This window comes from Mangifera indica, chromosome 14 (assembly GCF_011075055.1).
Source record: "Mangifera indica cultivar Alphonso chromosome 14, CATAS_Mindica_2.1, whole genome shotgun sequence".
Lineage (NCBI taxonomy): Eukaryota > Viridiplantae > Streptophyta > Magnoliopsida > Sapindales > Anacardiaceae > Mangifera > Mangifera indica.
The window spans coordinates 4,404,004-4,423,966 of NC_058150.1; the positions used below are offsets into that span (position 1 = coordinate 4,404,004).

At 31.0% G+C, this 19,963-nt stretch overlaps 2 protein-coding genes and 2 long non-coding RNA genes across 6 annotated transcripts; 2 read left to right on the forward strand and 2 right to left on the reverse strand.

Annotated features, from left to right (window-relative positions):
- Positions 1 to 77: 77 nt before the first annotated feature.
- LOC123196693 lies at positions 78 to 1,565 on the forward strand. 2 transcript variants are annotated; one of them, XR_006497723.1, is made up of 3 exons: positions 158 to 814; positions 904 to 1,003; positions 1,097 to 1,565. It is a non-coding gene; the product is annotated as an uncharacterized LOC123196693 (long non-coding RNA). The 2 variants fall into 2 exon arrangements; XR_006497722.1 differs by having other exon boundaries at positions 78 to 814; positions 904 to 1,565.
- LOC123196692 (acyltransferase-like protein At3g26840, chloroplastic) lies at positions 1,484 to 7,933 on the reverse strand. 2 transcript variants are annotated; one of them, XM_044610772.1, is made up of 13 exons: positions 7,374 to 7,932; positions 7,084 to 7,191; positions 6,838 to 6,996; positions 5,843 to 5,947; positions 5,308 to 5,414; positions 4,879 to 5,000; positions 4,487 to 4,595; positions 4,059 to 4,189; positions 3,595 to 3,964; positions 2,580 to 2,693; positions 2,275 to 2,360; positions 2,058 to 2,167; positions 1,484 to 1,972 (listed from the first exon to the last, which is right to left on the reverse strand). In XM_044610772.1, the coding sequence occupies exons 1-13, from the start codon at positions 7,747 to 7,749 to the stop codon at positions 1,782 to 1,784; spliced, it is 2,088 nt and encodes a 695-aa protein (XP_044466707.1). In that variant the 5' UTR covers positions 7,750 to 7,932; the 3' UTR covers positions 1,484 to 1,781. The 2 variants fall into 2 exon arrangements, 1 of the variants encoding a protein (XP_044466707.1); XR_006497721.1 differs by having other exon boundaries at positions 1,639 to 1,972; positions 2,275 to 2,316; positions 7,374 to 7,933.
- A 3,231-nt stretch (positions 7,934 to 11,164) lies between these two features.
- Positions 11,165 to 12,499, reverse strand: LOC123195400. Its single transcript, XR_006497450.1, has 2 exons — positions 12,197 to 12,499; positions 11,165 to 11,324 (listed from the first exon to the last, which is right to left on the reverse strand). It is a non-coding gene; the product is annotated as an uncharacterized LOC123195400 (long non-coding RNA).
- A 3,950-nt stretch (positions 12,500 to 16,449) lies between these two features.
- LOC123196876 (CASP-like protein 1F2) lies at positions 16,450 to 17,599 on the forward strand. Its single transcript, XM_044611023.1, has 3 exons — positions 16,450 to 16,880; positions 17,029 to 17,152; positions 17,239 to 17,599. Exons 1-3 carry the CDS (start codon positions 16,699 to 16,701, stop codon positions 17,446 to 17,448), a joined length of 516 nt encoding a protein of 171 aa, XP_044466958.1. The 5' UTR covers positions 16,450 to 16,698; the 3' UTR covers positions 17,449 to 17,599.
- Positions 17,600 to 19,963: the final 2,364 nt, after the last annotated feature.

Here is a 19,963-nt window from a genome sequence, read left to right on the forward strand (position 1 = left end):
AATATTATAAATAATTATGCCATCGTCTAGAAGAATAAGAAAAATAATGAAGAAATGTGCCACCAAGAGTCTTAAAAGATATCGCATTTCAAATATGACTGCCCTCAGAAGAGTTTAAATTATGCAGAAATTGAATAAGACAAGATTAGGGTCTTTGCTTGAAAAGCCAAATTTGAATTTGCTCTCTTGGATTAGGAAGATCGCACCGCGCTATTTCCCACATGAATGATGCAAAATTATGAAGTTCGTGCCTTTGAAAGTAAAAAAACAACAAAGTCTCAACTGCTATCAAGTTCTGTAAGATCACTCTGACGATGCCGATGACACCAGTGCAACCATCTATATAAGTCATTGCTGTCATCGATACTCATTCAATCGAACCACCACTGCCCCCTGCCAAGCTAGACGATCCTCAATTCAACCTCTCAATTGAAATCTTCAACAACCAAATCCCGGGGTCTTCAATTCTCCACTCATTTCAACTCAATCTCTCAATCGGAGTACCTCTCTCAGTTCAATCGACCAATTGCTTCACTCTCTCGTCTTTTCAAATTTTTTTGAGCTCCCAAAAAGTTCAATTTCGGATTGAATAATAAAAAATAAAGATCCTTTGTTTTCCCCTTTGTAGGTCATTTTATTTTTTGCAATTACCAACTCATGGAGTTTCTAATTTAAGTTTTGCTCTCTTAGTTGCAAGCCGAGATGGCAGTGAGTTGTGTTGGGTTGAGCTACACTAGCTCCAACGCAACCAACCGTGCCGAAGAGTTGTGTCAGACCTAGGCCTATCAATTGATGGGTCTAGCAAATCAGACCGGTCCGTAAGGATTAAAAGAGTTACAGTACAATCCATATGTTTTTGCGAGTTAATCTATGAAATTATAATATTTCAATCATTTTTTGTAGATCATATCGAGCTGACCCAAAAGCCTTACCCCAAGGTTCTGACATGGCCCGGAGGCCTAGCATGGCATGTCTCGACCCTCTTGAAATGTCTAGCTCTAAGGTAATACAATTGATCTCAGTTGAATGTCTTATATTTTTGTGATATTTGTTAATTTTCCAAAACAGAATAACATATGTAAGGGGAAAACATTAGGTTTTGTATAAAGCACTCAAAAGGGAAGATATGTTTGTGAAAGTGGGAAAGAAGAAGATGTTGGCCTCTATGGTGATGAGAGAGTTTATGATCATTGGGAAGACGAAGATGAAGAAGCTTGAGACCCGCAGTGAGAGGAGAGAAATAAGAAAGCAAAAATGACAAAGCCAATGAGAGAAGAAAAACTAAAGAAAAAGAAGATAACAAAAACTTTAATTCAATGATATAATTATAATTAATATTTAAAACCAAATAGGAAAAAAATACCTTAATACTCTTTTGCAATCAAATATAAAATTAAAAAAAATTAACTTTATTATTTTTCAATTTTAAGAGTGACAATTACCGTTATGACATTGTTCAGGTGAGAAACAGTAATTCTCCCCGTTGTTAAGCAAAATATTTATTTTTTTCTATTGTTGTACTTGGGTCTTTTGAATGAAGTAGATCATGCCAAATTAATTGTTCACATGACCTTCCTAGGAAATGATTGCTGAAGCAACTAACAATAAAATTTGGTAGTCTTGTCGCAAGACTAGCACTGAATGACAAAAATTGTAGGCAATCTATTTCTTTCTCCAACCAAGAAAACAGAGTTGGCTACACTAGTTGTGATATGAATGATGCTATCTTTGTTCCTTGGGAGTCTCTTCTCTCACAGCTCAAATTTGAAAGAGATAATAAATCAAATCTCAAATGTGGGAACTTCAGAAGTAAAGCTATGAGAAGCTTGGTAAAGGAGCCGAGGCACGATACCCCTATAAGGATCCTTCTCCCTTTTCTCCTTTAAATAAGCAAGGCATTTCTCCACCTCAGACTTCACTTCTAAATACAATTCATGAGCCTTCTTTCTGTCTTTTAATTCTTGCTTCCTTCCTGCACATTGACAACACAATCAACCATTCTTGAAACTAAAAGGGCATAATCAGAAGTGAACTTGAACAATGCTCAATGATCATACCTTGTGTTTCAATTGGCTTCCCGAAATAATAATAAAACCTGCCAGGAACTTTTGGTAGCAATATCGGCATGTGCACAGGTTGGTTTGCCAATTCCCCTGTTGCATGAGGCCTAAGGCAAACAGAGAAATTTGAAAGAATGTTCAGGGTAAAGGGGGAGAAAAAAAGCAAAAAGCTTGAACACAAAATAACCGAGGAAAGAGGAAATTCTTAGAATACCTTGCTTTCACAGCCTCATCTGTCATTTCTTCGATTTGAGATCTAAAGTAAGGAATTTTTATTAGGTCATTGTAATCAAAAACTACCTACAAAAATGAATATGCAACCAAATATCAGTTAAAGTTAGTGATACCAGGAGATTAAAGGTATACATAAGATCGTTAAGAGTCTTCTTCTACATTTTCACAAAACAAACAAAAAGTAACTTTCTACCACTCCTGACAGGAAAAATTAAACATACGATAAAAACTGATGAGTGTTAAGAGAGACAAGACTGAAGAGAAATAGATAGTTTGGTTGTTTACTTGAGCAAGATCGTCTTCTCCAATAGTACCGAAAGGTATAATTTTTGCTCCAAATCTAGCTGCCATCCTGACAAACTCAGACTCTTCTGGCCAGAATAATTTATATTCTTCACCCTGAGAAACACATCAAAGATTTTTTTACACCCTCGCAACTTTAGAACTATAATCAGAAAATTACAACTACCTCATAAAGCGAGGTATATCATTAACTTATTTGAAGATTGCTTTTGTCATGATTGGCCAGAAACAGAAAGTACGGATACTCCAATCACATGACCTTCTTGAATTTTCAACAGAGTAAATTTTTTTTTTTTCACCATGATTTGTACTAAAACACTTTTTCACACCAAATGAATTGGCTAAATTTGAAAAAATTAAAAATATCACCTTACATATTAAACTTAAACATTTAAACATGAAAATCTAAAAATATTTCAAACTTATTATCCTTAAAATTTTTTTAAACTCAGTTTATAATATAACACTTATACCCTTAATTTGTTATATTTTATTCAATTATCAAAAGTATGATTGTCACTTTTAAAACTATTAATGCACATATTAAAATTTAAAAATAATCAAAAACACCCCTAAAATTTTTTACAATTTCTAAACCCCCAAAGAATTATTAGCACCTGTAATATTTTAAAAAATTATGATTTGCTTCCTAAACATATAATTATATGTTACTGACACTTTTATCTATAGATAAAAAAGAGTAAAAGTGAAAAAAAATGATAAATAAATGAGTTTTTTAATAATTTAGATATTTATTGTTAATTTGAGAATATATAATATTTTTATAAAATAAAATAACACAGATGAAATGATAATTTTACTATAATTAGAAGTAAAAAAGTGTTTTAAGACCAAAACCGTGGTGAAGAAAATGTAATTTACTCTTTTCAATGCTTTCAAATGGATAGCTGAATATTGGCAACTTAAACTTGCAATCATTTTCGACAAAATGTGCTTATTTCTCTAGATGAAGAATGGAGATGGGGGATTAAAATACCTTGCGATGAACAGCTTCTCGCGCGCCTCCTGGGTATAATAGAACATGGGACTTTGAAGACATCAATTTGAAGAAGTTTGTTGCTGAGACAGGAACTGCGCCCATTAATCTGACTACATCATAATTTTCTAAGTCTGGTAATTTTCCTTCTATTGACTTATAGAACAGCATCGGATGTGCTATGCCTCGCAGAAGGATATTCCTCTCCATAAAAAAATGTGGTATCATTGGAATCACATCAAGTCCTAATAACATGTGATATCCCACAAACAAGACTGGTCCCTCTGAAGGAATTCCAGCAAGACCCCTCACAATCTTCCCGTCTTCTAAAGTCGTCAACATCACCGGGCTGGTAACAACAGTCAGCCATCTACCACGTATTTGTGACACAAAAGAATGAAAGTTAGAGCTGTTAATATGAAATAAACAATTAATTTGCATCTTTCATGCCAAATGAACTTTACCTGCTACCCTCCTTTAGTTTATTGAATTCAGTGGTGGTTGGTGGGATGAAATCTGAAACATAATCAAGGCTTTTTCTGCGGCGATAGAAACTAGCACCCTTGATGATGGTTACCAGATCAATGCCATCTTCCTGTTACAGATGAACATAACTACACATGAAATCTAAAATATTTATATCAAAAAAGAACAAAACAAAGACTATAAGTATTACACAATGTTGATTTTCTTAAGTATTATACCACAATTACATGCATTAATACATAACTTTTGCCCCTGGAAATCTCTATTGCGATATTGGTATTGGATTACTTCTTATAGTAATAGGTAATATAATTTGAAAAAATGCTTTATTTTTCACTTAAATTGATGAAATAAACACTTGGACATTAGTGGAAGGGGGTGAGGGATGGGAGGGAGATCATCCTACCAAGAAGAGAAAATGGCCATTGTCGTTAAATCTACGGGTCTGACATTTTGGTAGAGTATGGCGGAGTCTTTGGCCTTCTTCTTGACTTGGCAGGAACTGATCCTTTCCACTGTAAAAGATAAACGGAGAGCTGAAGAAAATTTCTGGAAAAAAAAACCCAGCAAAATTTAGCTGGAAATGTGTCGCTAAGTAATTTATTAAAAAATGACATCTATATTCTATATCGAAATTCAAATATATCAACTAAAATAACAGATATTAATTCTCTCTGTTTTTCTCCTCTTTCCAATTCTCTTCTATCTGTCCTCAGTTTTTCTTTTTCTGCTTTGTAAACAAATAGTACTATTAAGATTTATATTCCCCAGCAATCATCACAGAAAGTAACTAGAAACCTGCAAAGGATCAGTATTGGAGCTTCTACAGCTTGGAGGCGTGCGTTGGCATATGCGGCAGCTGATTTAAGCAACTCTAGCTTCCAGAGGAGTGTTTCTTTAGGCAAGATATCAGCGAGAACCTGCGAACTGAATCATCAATTATTTTTTCACAAAATTAAACCCACATACCAAGAAAAATACCGTGTGAACAAGAAGAAGAAACGATAAACAATCAACAAAAAGCAATCATCTCTATACAACTCAAGTTTCCAACATACTCTAATTATTAAGAAGATACAATGGTAGTAACTCCTAAGACATCAAAATCACAAGCACGATAAATTTATACAATTGTGTAGACTAACAATTTTCTGTCATACACATGTGATATGTTGTTATCCTGAGTTTTCTCATCTGTCCATCCATTTTAAAAGACTTTAACCTTACCAAGATGTGAGTGGACACTGCAACAATATCCTGTGATAGCTTATCAAGTGTTGGTTGCTGAGATAGTCCTTTAATCACATTATCCATGGCCATCTTCAAGGGATCACCTGAATGTTTAAGGTGCAATATATTGCTGGTATTACGGGCACTAAAATAACTATAACTATAAATATAAATATAAATAAATACATACATACATACATACATACATACACACACACACACACACACACACATATATATATAAACAAATTGACTATAACTTGTTTCTGAAAGCAATTTTAATCAGAATGAACTGGAAACAATGTTACATTAAAACAACAGTATTAACTTTTATATTAAAAGGCTTTTATCTAAAAGCCAAACATTTCTGTGCCCAAATCTTTTTTTATTTTTCCTTCATAAAAAAAAAAAAATCTAAATCTGTTCAAGTGCATGTCAATAATGTCTCATTTTAGGTTTGAGTAAAAAACAACTAAAAAGTATAAATGTCTAATAAGTGGAGAGGCTAGTGAGGAATATTAGAAAAGCAAACCTGTCATTAAGCTCAGCATAGAAGAAAGGCCAAGAGTTAATTCACCAGGCAAGAGTTCCAGCAAAGGTATTGCGGGTTGCAGCGCTGATTTGCTAAAAGAAGTAGCTGCCATGCATAAACAAGTTTAATTAGTTACACACGTTATGGAACAAGGGTAATGATTTAGACTTTTCATGCAAATTCTTTATCACAAACTCATAAATGCTCTATATATGATTAACATCACATTATTTATTTAATCTAAATTTAACTTTCAATTCTCTGATTATTTAATAATAATAATAACAACAATGCCATATTAGTTAAAATAGAATAGTTTGTTCTGTTATCGAGTAGTCATCTTCTTCGAAACCCCAAGTCGGTAGGTAGCTGATAAAAATTTAATGTTGTGTCACCAATATATTGAATCAATAAAACAATGTGTATAACTTTGTATATAAACAATAATGTATCACCGTATAATTAGATATTGTTTTATTTTTAAATTTTAACTATTCAATCACATAATGACACATTATTATTTATACATAAAAATTGTGCGCATAGCACTTCTCATATAGAGTAGTGGTTAGTTGTTATTTCTATATATTCTTTATTTCTTTATCAAAATATCACGCCAAAGGAAATTGCAAAATTGCCCTGTTTTACTTCCATTTTCCAATTGAAGGCTGGAAATATTTCTGTAAACCATAGAGTTAAAGAAAAAACAAAAATTTAGCATCTCTCTTAAATTACTAAATTTCACACTTCAAAAAAAAAAAAAAAAAACTACTGCCACAAAAGGAGCACTAAGAATTTTAATTTAAAAAAAAAGGCATAGTCAGATTCTGTACAAGTGTGGCTTGACATGCGGCCACGCTTATGAGAGTGAAATATTATGAATTACTTACTCTATAACCAGTGAATGTTGGCTATGAAATGATAGACAAAAGTAAATGTCACAACTCACATTGGCTTTGTGAAGACTTAAGAGAGTGATAAATAATTTTTCTTACCTGGGTTGGCCAAAATTAGAACAAGATCAATATCGGGATTTCGGGCTGCAACTGCTAGTGCAAGGCATGCTCCAAGAGATTCTCCAACAATATAAATGGGTCTATTTGGTGAACGCTTATTTTCTGAACGTACACTGGTTTCAATCAGCTTCACTAGACCTGATTGATCAACCATGAAAATATATTCATATATACAAGTTCCTTCTTGCAAGAAATTAATTTCAAATGAGAAGAAAAAAAATTAACCTGTAAATGATGTCCGATCTTTAACGGGAATATGCAAGCACCATACATCAAAAATCTTTCCAAGTCTGTGATGCTGCCTTATAAGCCCAAGTCCAACACCATCCATCCCTGTAAAAATGCATTTTCATTTTTATATTTTTTGCATTTGAATTTTCGGTAAAGAAAAAAGAAAGACGGCTTTTGAGATAATAAAGTTGCTGAATGCGTTGACCAACAAAAGAACAAAAACAAAAAGCAATATCGACCAATAATATGTAAACAGTATTAAAATAATGAAAAAGCGAACTTACCAGGTAAATACATAAGGAGAGGAGAATCAGGAGTGTGGGACCGGCTCTCCAACGGAGAGAACCAGCGAGGCGGACCATCGGCAGATCTAATCATATCTCTTGTCTCATCAAAGTAATCTTTCAAACTCTTTTCGTAACCTTCACACTCCTCTGGATCTTCCACCTCAACTCTCTGAGCTGCTTCAGCACGACGACTCTTGTTCTCTACAACGCGCTGAAACGACGTCGTTGTGGATGTAGTCCTTTCTGAGGCAACAGCGCCTCGCTTAAAAATCAGATTCCGTTTGAGTTGTTTCTCGGACGGTAACTTGATGTCTGGATGAGATAATTGAGAAAAGGCGGCCGAAAATATACTTGATACGACGGTCGCCGCCATGGAGAAGTAACTAACTCAAGAATTTGGATTTTCCTTCTCTTTTGGCCTTCACTTACACAAAAAGGTTTGAATCTCGATGCAGTAACGAATAAACTAAGAACAACTCCGTCTCCGTGTATTACGAAGTTAAAAAATATATATATATATATATATAAATTGATGTAGAAGACGAAGTGTGAGTTTTGACATTGTAAGAATAATAATAATAACTTACTTAAAAAAAGAAGAAAAATAATAATGCACATGACAAGGAAACTGTTGTTGACAGAAATGGCCAGATTTTTTGGTTATAGTTCATTAATTGTATTTTGTCTTTTAACAGCCTCTCTGTCAAATCAACTGTTGTCGCGGTGTAACATGGAGGGAACATATATGGAAAAGCCTGAACGACAGCTTCGCTCTTTCTAACCGTGGAATCTAAAAAACTAGAGTTCCACGCACGTTTATTACTGTAATCTTATATGATAAATATATTAAATTAATATAATATAAGTGATATATTATATGGTTAGATATATATTTTATGATATAATATATATTATTAATATAAATTGATATATTTTTTTAAAAAAATAATGATGATGTAATAAGAATACATATATAAAATTTTAAATTTTTAAAAATATTTATGATATTTTTTTAAATTGATGATTTGTTAATTATTTTTTTATTATTTTGTTAATATTATAATATTTTTTAAAATTATATCACATTATATAAAAAATTAAATTTTTGATATACGATCAATTAAATTTGAGTATGAGATTTGTAGACTTAAGATCAATTAAATTTGAGATTTTATTAATTCGATATGATTGATTTGATTTAAAGAAATAATCTAATTCAAATAAAATTCTTTGTTACCTAAAAAAATATATTAAATAACATTTTTATATTACTAATAGTAATATATGATAATCTAATTACTATCTCTATTGTGAATTTTTAAAAAGTAATTAAATAATATTAATTTTATACTTATTTTGTCTTTATTTATTAAATTTTAAAATAAAAATACCCTTAATTATTAATAAAAATAAAAAATAATTTCTTACAAATAAATTAATATAAAATAATTACTAAAAATAATTTTATTTATTTATTTTATAATTTAATAATATGAAAAAAAAATTAATATATTACTAAAAGAGAGTATTTTGAAAAATAGGCAAAATAAGTATTTTAACACTTGACATTTTAATTTTACTAAGTACAGTACTATTTCTATCCAATAATTTTTTAATATATTGATTTTCACATTTTTAATTAAATATAATAATTATTATAAGTCAATTTTTATATATAATATTCTTTTAAATAATTTATTTTGATAATAATTTTTTAATATTAATAATAAAAAAGTTGTTTGAATCAAACGTATCCTACTAATCATGCGGTGGATAGATAACTAGATTAGTTTCAAATCCCATTAATGCTTGATATTATTTATTAAATATTTTTTTTTTCAAAATAAAATAAAAAAGGATTTTGTTTAATTTTCAATATCAATAATACTAGGGAAAATTAATGCTAAGCAAAATAATTCAAGAGCAGCCTTAACCTGGAATGCAAACATTACTGGGTTCGTTGACACCAATATTAAATTGTTTATAAAATTTTTATGGATTTTCCTACTCATAATTTTCCCCAATGGTGGATGATTTTTTTCAATGATAAAAAATTCTATTCCAACTAAATCGTTTATTTAAATCAAATTAATCATATCGAATAAATAAAATTTAATATATAATAATTAGCCATATAATTATTATACTATATAAAAGTTAGATCTCGATACAAATTTTGAACTCAAACTTTTTTAAAACTATTTAGAGATTTCGAGTTTACCCATTCAAACTACTCCTCAGGATTCCTGTAAATGATTCCTTGAACAAAAAATAAAGTATGCTTTACACAAAATGTTGTATCCAATACTAATATTTCATATCCGGTAATTAAAACAAGTTTGATAACATGTGGTGCGGCCAATACACCAGGTGACTCGACCAGTTATCACTCTCAGAGGGCACCCAAGTGATCAAAAGGCAATAATTGTACCTAGCCAGCAAATACCATACGATTGCTCTCCTTTTCCACCTGCAATTTCATTGTACCATCCTACTCCGAAGGGATAAAAATGGATAATATGATAAAGTGAATTCAAATCAATCTCACACGCTCTCACTTAATTCCGCTTTACCATGCCACATAACACACATTATATTTAGGGTTGGATTTTAACCAAATTGGTTCAGACTTAAAAATCGATTTAACTCAATTTGATTTAATTCAAATTCGTTTATTTTAAATATTAACCGAATTTAAGTTAAGAGGTTCAATTCATTTTCAAATCGAATTGAACTTAAGCTATAGAGAATTCGGTTCGATTTGACTTACAAACTAAATAAATGACTCAATTCGATTCGAATTTAACTTGTGATTCTATTCGAATTATGTTAAATGACATTGTTTTGTCAATGATCTATGAATTTGAGTCACATATCTTAATTATGAATTTGAGTCATAAATTTAAACTAAACTTAAACCTAATTCAAACTAAACTATTTTTATTCAAATCGAACTCGAACCACCATTAATATTGACTCAATGAATTCAAACCGAATTTGAACAAAATTATTTTTTATTCAAGCCGAATTTGAGCCAAGAGACATTCAAATTCGATTCAATTCGTATCTACCCCTACCTATACCTAAGGTTGGATACAAGTTGAGCCGATCCCAAACAGGGTTCGACTCATTTTCGGTGAGCCTAGGCTAGGGTTTAAGCTCGGGCTCGCCAAACTCACTAAACACATGTTTGTATTTGGCTAGCTTTATAATGTTAGTGTTCGGGATTGGCTAGTACTTTGCTTGAGTTTGTGTATTCTAGTTTGGGTTTGCTTTGATTGACTTTGGGCTCGCATTTTAGGCTCGACAACTCAGTTTCAAGCTTGTGACAAATTTTAGATTATTCATAATATTCTTTATGAAAAATATATACTACATATATGCAAATAGGAATCCCAAATTCAAAAGTTAATATACATATGTGAAAAATATTATGCATACAAAATATATACCCATCCCATTATCATCATTCATCGTAAAGTTTAGATTTCTCCTCAATATTTGATTCCAAAGACATTAAAGGTTTTTGTTGTTCATTAATTTATGAAAATATTTTTTTCCTGTTGCAGTTGACACATAAGAGGAACCTCGACTAATATTTCTTCGCTGCATCTACGTTCAAAGTATATATAAATCATGAATGATTAGTATATTATAGTGCAATACTCATATAGATTATAAACATAGACATTAAAACAGTAAATTAATAGGCAAACAAAAACCTCTCTAGCAATACAATCTCCCACAAAAATACAGTAATTAATAGGCAACAACAGGAAATAAACATGTCAAACAAAATAATAAAAGTTTATGTTGAAAACTAGGCAAAGTTCTTACCTTCCATTTGGTTTTAGAAAATTGCTCTTATAATCATGTTCATACATCAAAAGAAGCCAATCATTGTCTCTCTATTTTCTAATTTGGGTCTTGGTAGTGGTAATTATACACCTACACATTTAACACAATGCAGTAAATAAACTTACACAGAAACTGATGATTAACTGATAAAAACACATGGAAAATTCACTTGTTCTAGCATCCAGGCAAACAGATGGTGCTAAGACAAGGCATTTTTAAAAATGTACTCAAAATTCACTTGTTCTTCAATGTAGCAAATAAGGTAACCCAGAAATTCATGCTTTAAAGATGCAAGTACTCAAAGACATAAACATTCACATGGGGTCTCACACCCAAGCACATGGGTGGTGCCAAGACAAAGCAAAAGACCAAAAAACATTCCTGAAAATTCATAAAGAAGCAAACATGCCTCTGGGGTCCAGCCCTACCCTGTCCTACATACTATCAATATTGAAGATTATAATTTATTTCCCTATAATTCATATACGAAAAAGAAAATGACTGTAAGTCACCAAAGCAATAGACACCAGTAAAAGTTTCCAGAGACATCAGCCGCTAAAGCAACAGACATTAGTAAAAGTTTCCAAAGACATTGGCATTATAAGGAAATAAATTATGCCTCTGGATTCGTATATTGAAGTCGTCGCTTAGCATTCGGTGACTTCAATATTGAACGTTTTCGTATATTGAAGTCGCCAGAGTGTGTATTCATCTGTTCTACATACTATCAATATTGAAGATTATGCATCTAAAATTGCATTGAACCATCCATTGCATATAAAAACATATGCTAACATCATTCACGATTTTGAAAGACTCACAAAATTAATAAATCTAAATTAACAAAACCAACTGTTGAACTGCAGGACAAATTGAAGCCAAACTAAAACAATAATCAAATATACACTAGTCTTCCTAATTTTTCAAGCATAGATAAGGTGCAGAACGTGTATAAGCCATACAAATACAATACAAGATGCAGACATTGGTAGTCGCCGAATGCTGAACGGAAAAGCAATAGACGGCGTCGTAGTCATGCCGGCTAAACGGAGGAAGTGTCGACTGTTGAGGAGTGTGAACGGTCGATGGCAAGGATTGTGCGGCAGCAAGGTTTCATGTGAGTGTGAGGAGTGTGAACGAATGCTGCGTCTCCTGGGTTTTGATTTAGTTAACTTTAGGTGTCTTAAATTTTTTCTTCATCTTTGTAAGTGGAAGAAAATGCAGCAGGTTGTTCTCAAGTTTTTTTTTCTTCATTTGAGCGAACAGTGCGCGAGTCAAGCTCAGCTCACTCAACTTATATTGGGGTTCAAGCTCGAGCTCATGCTCATTTCCTATTTAAAATCCAGACTTGCATTTGTACTCAGGTTTGTTTAAAGCAAGCTCTATTTGAACTCGTTCAAAAAAAGCTCATTTTGAATCTGAACAAACTTGCTTCAAATCTAATCCTACCTACATCTTCGTCACCACTTCTATTAGGCCAAATGACTACTTCCCACCCAAACTTGGAACATGGAAACTTTGATTTAATGAAATTTTCCGTATTCCAAGTTTAAAAATTATACTTTCACCTGTCATTTAATTTCGGTTATGAAAATTGTTATATGGAATAATAAGACGGTTATTTTTTTATAGATATCAAAAATTATAATTCAAACGATATTTAAAAAAATTTAACGAATACAATGTTAAGAGTAAAAAAAATATTAATAAAAAATAAAAACCGCATCCTTAGTTCGTTTCTCCTCAGAGTCGTCACTCTCACCCAAACATACTTCCTTCTCCTCACATGCCGCACCATGAAATTGAGGCATCCACCAGATTCCCATACAAATATAAGGAATACTAGGTGGTTTACATGTTAAAAGAAGGATGCAAAATGCTTTTAACACAAAATACTGATAAGCCCAATAGATGGCCCACTTCAATTAAGATTAGTTCTGCACTATATGGATTGGCTATCAAAAGAATAGTAAGTAAAAGCCGTAAAACTATAATTTTATATATAAATAATAATATATTATCATTTAATTAAGTATTATTTTATTTTTTATTTCAACTATCAAATGTCAAAATAACACGTTATTGTTTACATATAAAACACTACTCTTTGTTTTACATCTTATAATTTTTTCATCATTAAAAAATAACATGGCTGCTTTTGCTCCAATATTAATTTTGAGAAATTAATTAAATTAACCCAAATGTTAGAGGCAATGCAAATGACAATAGCTATCAATTTTATAGGAGTGTAACCAACTAATTTAAGTAAATATATATATTTTTTATTCTTAATATCCAACAAAATTCTAAACTATGATACCCTTAGGCAAATTTCACATCGACAAAACATGAGAGAGATAATGAGTCTATTTGTATTTTGTCTATATATCCCACATCAATTAAGGGTAGAAGAATTTGACTAGTTAAAAGTCTGTGAGTTTTTTAAACTATTAAGACATATTTTGAGTTGTAAAACCTATAAACAAAAACTATGATGGATTGTGTGTCCAAAATGAATAATATCTTGACAGTGGGTCAGGTTATTAAACCAGAGATATTACAAATAGTATCAGAACGGTTCTGTGTGTCCTCTTGAATAATGGTGAGATAAATCTCAATGAGAATACTGAGTTTCATAAAAGGGGTATATGTGATACCTTTAGGCAAATTCCACATTGACAAAGTACGAGAGAGATGTTGAGTTTATCTATACTCTGTCTATATATCCTAAATCGGTTAGAGATGAGATAATTTGATTGGTTAAATAGTTTATGAGTTTTTTAAACTGTTAAGACGGTTTTAGGCTGCAAAACCTAGAAGCAAAAACTATGATAGATTATATATCTAAAATAGATAATATCTTGATAATAAATCAGGTTATTGGATCAAAGATATTATATAAACTCTCAATTAGAGGTATTAAAGGGTAATTGTGGGTTGGGCCAACCCCTAAAAAATGCATGAATACCCTGACATAGTATGTAATTTTGCAAGTTGTGTCGATCACCTTAAGATAAGGCCTACTGGTTGATTTGGTAAGGCCCACAAAAAAATTAAAACAAGAGTAGGGAATTACCTATCAAATATATTAAGAATTAGCTAACATCTTTAATGATATAAGATAAGAAAAACTATTTTCCTTTTATATTTGATAATGATCCATCTAATGATAAAGTAAATAATTTAATGATGAATTATTTAAGTTTATGTTATTTTAGAAAATTATTTCATATTAAATTAATGAACTTAATAGTATAAAATGAAATGAGTTTATGAAATAACAAATCGGAACAATTAGATATGCAATTACTTATATTCCATCATCTCTTGCACAATTACAAACATATCATAATGTGTAAATAAATTAGATTAAAAAGAAAAAAAAATTAAAAATTGATGTTAAAACTTGATCAAATCCAACTTATTTAATATTAAAATCTTGTGAAGGATACGAAACTACAATAACCCAATATTTTTTTGCTTGAAATGTATACTGTTTATAAAATTAAATATGGAAACATTGCACAAATTTCACAACCACGGGTAAGTTCAATAAGTCCGTCCGAAACAGACATAGCAAATAAATTAGTTTTAGTCTAAGGAATAAATTATAAATCTGGTATATTAAATTAAATTATGCATATATTTATACTTTAAAAATAAAATAGATACAGAATATTGTTAGATATGAATAGACTCGTTATACTTTAGAAATAAAATAACGAATACATTAAAAAATTTCACCATTGTGCATTCAAAATTACTCATTCAATTTTGCGAAATTGATGATGCGAACTAAATAGTTGGGTTAGATAATGCACCTTTGTGATTCAAATTCATCGTTTACATTTTAAATTGTGCAAACTTATTTAGTTTATGTCGTTTAATTTGATTTAATAGTTAGTTTAGTTGAATACCCGTGTTTGATAAGTTTAATTTGGATGAGATCACTATTCCTAATTTTGTCAAATATAATATTTATAAAATATATATAAATTAATACTCATTTATATATTTAATATATATCCAACCTTCTATTCTATTCTTCACCAAAAATAGGGTAACAAACCCGTTACAGAAGCTGCAATTGTCGTCATGGCAAAGGAGCTGATGAAACCATTTATACGAAGTCCGTAGCCGAGAGAGATTAGGAGAAAGGTTGCAAAAATGAAGCAATTGTGACTAAACGCCGTGCCACGAACGTGACCAATGTATGAGAATTTGTGACGAAATGAAATTGCTGGAAGTGTTATGTTTGAATTTCACTTGAATTGGAACTGTCAATTCCTAAGCTATTGATTAAAAGTAATGTTTGGATACAGATATACAATAAATTAAAAAGGAATATTTTGATTTTCCTGTTTATTTATTTTATAAGCAATTAAAAACAAACAAGGGATTTCATTATTTTACTCTTAATAATTATTTATTATTCATAAAATACTCATTAACAAGCTCTAATGTTTGTTGCATTATCATCCAAAAAATTATGCGATAATTACTAAAATATTTTTGTCACCTCTGAATCCAACCAAATCGTGGTTGAATTTGGCTGATTCATCCATCAATGGCCTTCATGGATATGTTCGGCCATCTGTCAATTTGGCCACGATCCGTCTCCCTTCTATGAAGGTTACCGGTGACAGATAAATAGGATGGACTGAAGAGGGTTTCGACCAGTTCTAATCGTAACAAAAGTAAGGAAGAAATTGCAAACCATTGTAGAGGGGAAATGTAACTTTTTGAATTTTTGGGTAAAAAAAAAATTATTAGTTTTTTAGGGTTTAAAATGAAAAATGAGATAAAATTTTAATTATTTTTTTTAAAATTACTGATTAAATGATGATTTTATCTTTAAAACAAACAAATTTTGTGAGCTTTCGAAAGTTAACATGTGATAGTTTCGGGAAGAAATAAACCTTGGGTGGGAACAAGTCATTTGGCCTATGTTTTATGCATGATCATCCAAAAACTATGTGATAATTACTGCAATATTTTTTTTCATCTCAAAATTATACAAAAATATATTAACCCGATATGCAAATCGTATGAATAATTGCATTTTCAACGTTATCATGCTCCAGAATATCCGCTGATCCAACCACTCTGGAATTTAACATGACTACAAATAGTATCTCATCGCAAGTTTAGTAATTTTAATTGGACTGAAATTTTCATTGACAAAGGAAAGAAAGTGAAACAGTTCATCAATCCAAATCAAACACTGAATTGACTTGACTTATAATGAAGCCAAAATTCAATCACCATTATTGCTCTTCTATTTTTAGCGCTCTCAAGATCTCAGCTTCTTCTGCATCTAATAATAATAATCAACTAAGTTTTTGTTCTCTTGTGGGCTTTTCCAATTGCCAGCATCAGATAAACTCTTGCCCCAGATTCTTCTCCGGTGACCCCAGATTCTTCTCTACGAGTTTGTTCTATATTTCTGACTGAAGGGTCTGTAATGGCATCAGAAATCTCAGTAAAATCATCAACCAGAAGCAGCTTTATGGCCCAAGTGCTGCTCAGAATTCTTGCCATGGCTTTCACCTTGGCTGCAATCTCTGTCATGGTTACCAGCACCCAATATATTTTGATATTTGGTATCAAATTTGTTGCCACCTACAGTGACTCATCTGCAATGAGGTAATTAAATACCACTGTTTTATTTTATTCTGACCATTAAAATTTCTTACCTGACTTGGGCTCGCGCCTTTGAACAATCAATCCAGGTGGGTTCCGGTTGCCAAGGAAAAATTTTCTTAATTGACCTATAATTTTTTATATATTGCAGGTTCTTGTTCGGTGCCAATATAACAGCATGTATATTCTCGTTCATATCACTAATCTTTGTTTGCGTTGTTAGCCGTTCAGAATCAGACCTCAAGAAATATTTTTATCTATTTTTGCATGACATGGTAAGCAAATTCTCGATTGAAAGTGAAATAAAAGATCATACCTCGAATTTCATTATGTCTATTAAAATTTCAAAACTGTGTTGCAGGTGATAATGTTGTTGTTGATCTCGGGATGTGCTGCGGCGAGTGCAGTTGGTTATGTAAGTAAATATGGAGAAGAGAAAGCTAATTGGGCGCCTATTTGTGGCATTGTCAGCAAATTTTGCAACCGAGTGATGATATCTCTTGTGTTATCTTACTTGGGTTTCTTCTCCTATTTGGCACTTACAATTATGGCTGCCAAGAAATTTATGTGACCAGCTGATGAAAGATGAACGAAAGGGGGACGAGATTTAAGGTTGGGACTTTAGAAGAGAAGAATGTCACAGTTTCAGTTTATAGATGTAAATTTCCAGCTTCAGCATACAATATCATAGGCTCATGCTTTATGGAATGATTTTTTCAGAATTGGAACTGTGTTTGGCCCTAAATTTCTTCCTTGTTTAGCTGTTGTCTTGATTTTCATTAAATATTTTCTCAATCAACTTAGAAGTAATGAAGTTTTTTAGGCAAAAATTACAATACAAAGTATTCTATTCAACAACAGATAAAATTAAAACGATTGCTTGATAACTAACAATGACGTTAGGTCTAAAGGAGTGATTGTATTACGATCGTATACAGCCTTAAATGGACTTATCTTTGTTGCATGATTCTGATTGTAGGCAAACTCCTTCTGTGACAACACAAAGGCCGTCTTGGATTGCCTACAACCAAATTTCTTAAGTTACTATTTCAGTTTGTCCATCTGACTCTGAGTGAGTGGTGGGTTGAACTGAAGTGGAATTTGGTGCCCATTTTCTGCCATAATGTGCGCTAGAAATGACTCACAAATTTGACCTCTCAATCCAAAACAAATTTCTGTTACATGGAATGACATGCACCATCTTCCAAAAGCGATTGACTTCCTGAATGACGAAGTCCTTATTCTCCAAGCTCACCTCCTTTGTTTTAAAAATGACTATCTAGCGTGAATATAGTTCACAACAAGTTGACACGCATTGAAACTCTCTTATCTAAAGGACATTTATCAATAGGCCAAAAGACTCATTCTCACCCAAGATTTATCAAGTCTATCTGATTTATATACAGGTTTGGAGACTATAGGCAGGGCTTGGAAAGAAAAGCCTTGCCCAATATTGTATATCTGCAGCATCGTCTCAAAATTTTATATTATTTTAAATAAAATTTAGGATTGATGCATTAGGGAACCTTACTTTTTTTATAAATTTTATGTTGATATATTTATTCTATATTAAATTATTGCAATTAACTTTAATTTTTAACTCTTAATAAACATTTAGACACTTGATTATATATGTCTAAATTTTATAAAGAGAGGGAGAAGACAAGTGTTGAGAGAGTGAGAAAGAGAACAAGAGATTGACAATAGAATTGTGAGAGAAAGAAAGTGACTGAATGTACAAGAAGAAGATGTACAAGAAGAGACTCACCGTGTATAATATGAAAATATTTTAAAATCGGATAACCAATTTTCCAATAATCACATTGGTACACATACAAAAAATTAGATTAGCAAAACTTGTAATCTACTATCCGAACCTATTATTCGACCCACATACTATATCGATTTGGGTTTTGAAAACATTTATCCCTAGTGTTTAGACAAAAACCTCTAATAATAACCAAAATTTGCAAAATTATCTCTCTCTCTTCCATTTTCAATCAAAATGAATTTTGAATCATCTTCGTCTGAATAATTTTCATCTCGATTGAAGATGACCAAAGAAGAAAGGGAGAGATAAGACAAAAGGGAGGACAACCAAGTACCTGAGATAGTGAATTGGCATAAGAGAGATGTGAAAAAAACTCTAAGGAGTATTTGCCATTTTTCAAATTTTGAATTAGAGAAAATTGTGAGTTTTTTAAATTTGGAAAGAAAAATATAATCGAACTTTAGTTTTTTTAATTTTTCAATAAATAACAATTTTACTTTTAACCTTAATTGAAATTTGTAACTAAAATTTGCTTATAAATAGAGATTTAAGTCTTTGAAAATTGGGTGGTTAGAGTGTATTTTCATTATACTTTGGGTGGGAATAAGTATTTTGGCCTTGAGTAAAACAAAGGATTGACTACAAAGATAAAATAACATCATTCTGTTAAAAACTTTTTAAAACAGATGAATTTGGTTTCATTCCCACCTAAATCGGATTGTAAGTTATGAACCATTTTTTTTTAAATCAAACCATTCTTCAATCCAAATTGAATCAAACTTTAATTTTTGAACGATTTGGTTTAAACCACTTTTTACACACTCCTAAGACCAATTACAACAAACTTGTAAGACTTTTAGTGAAAATTTTAAAAGGTATGTCGTTAAAAGTATAAATATGTTTAATTTTAATAAAAATATAAATAATTGATTACTAAAATTGTGAAAATAATACCTAAAATGATTAAATATTTATTTTCTCATCATTTTTTTTCGCTATCAAAATATTTTGATAGGATCATTAAGCAAAATAATATTTATAACTGTTATTATCCTTCTATAGTATCATTAAACATAATGATGCTTACAATTGTCAATATCTTTCCGAAGCATCATTAAACATAATGATAATTTATTCTTATTAATACTACCCTCGGTTATGATAATATTATGGGTATAAATATTTCTAGAATAATTATCATTAAAAATAATGATACTCAAATTATCATAATAAAGGTATATTTGATTCTCTTGTCATGATTCTATAATTCCAAAGACATTTATCTTTGACATTAATAAATTTATACAAACAAATT

Coding starts and splice junctions, on each gene's coding strand:
- LOC123196692 (XM_044610772.1), bottom strand. CDS start 7,749: ATGGCGGCGACCGTCGTATCAAGTATATTTTCGGCCGCCTTTTCTCAA. Junction 3,965..4,058: donor AAACTAAAGGAGGGTAGCAG/GTAAAGTTCATT, acceptor AATACGTGGTAG/ATGGCTGACTGTTGTTACCA. Junction 1,973..2,057: donor GAAGCCAATTGAAACACAAG/GTATGATCATTG, acceptor GTCAATGTGCAG/GAAGGAAGCAAGAATTAAAA.
- LOC123196876 (XM_044611023.1), top strand. CDS start 16,699: ATGGCATCAGAAATCTCAGTAAAATCATCAACCAGAAGCAGCTTTATG. Junction 16,881..17,028: donor AGTGACTCATCTGCAATGAG/GTAATTAAATAC, acceptor TATATATTGCAG/GTTCTTGTTCGGTGCCAATA. Junction 17,153..17,238: donor ATCTATTTTTGCATGACATG/GTAAGCAAATTC, acceptor ACTGTGTTGCAG/GTGATAATGTTGTTGTTGAT.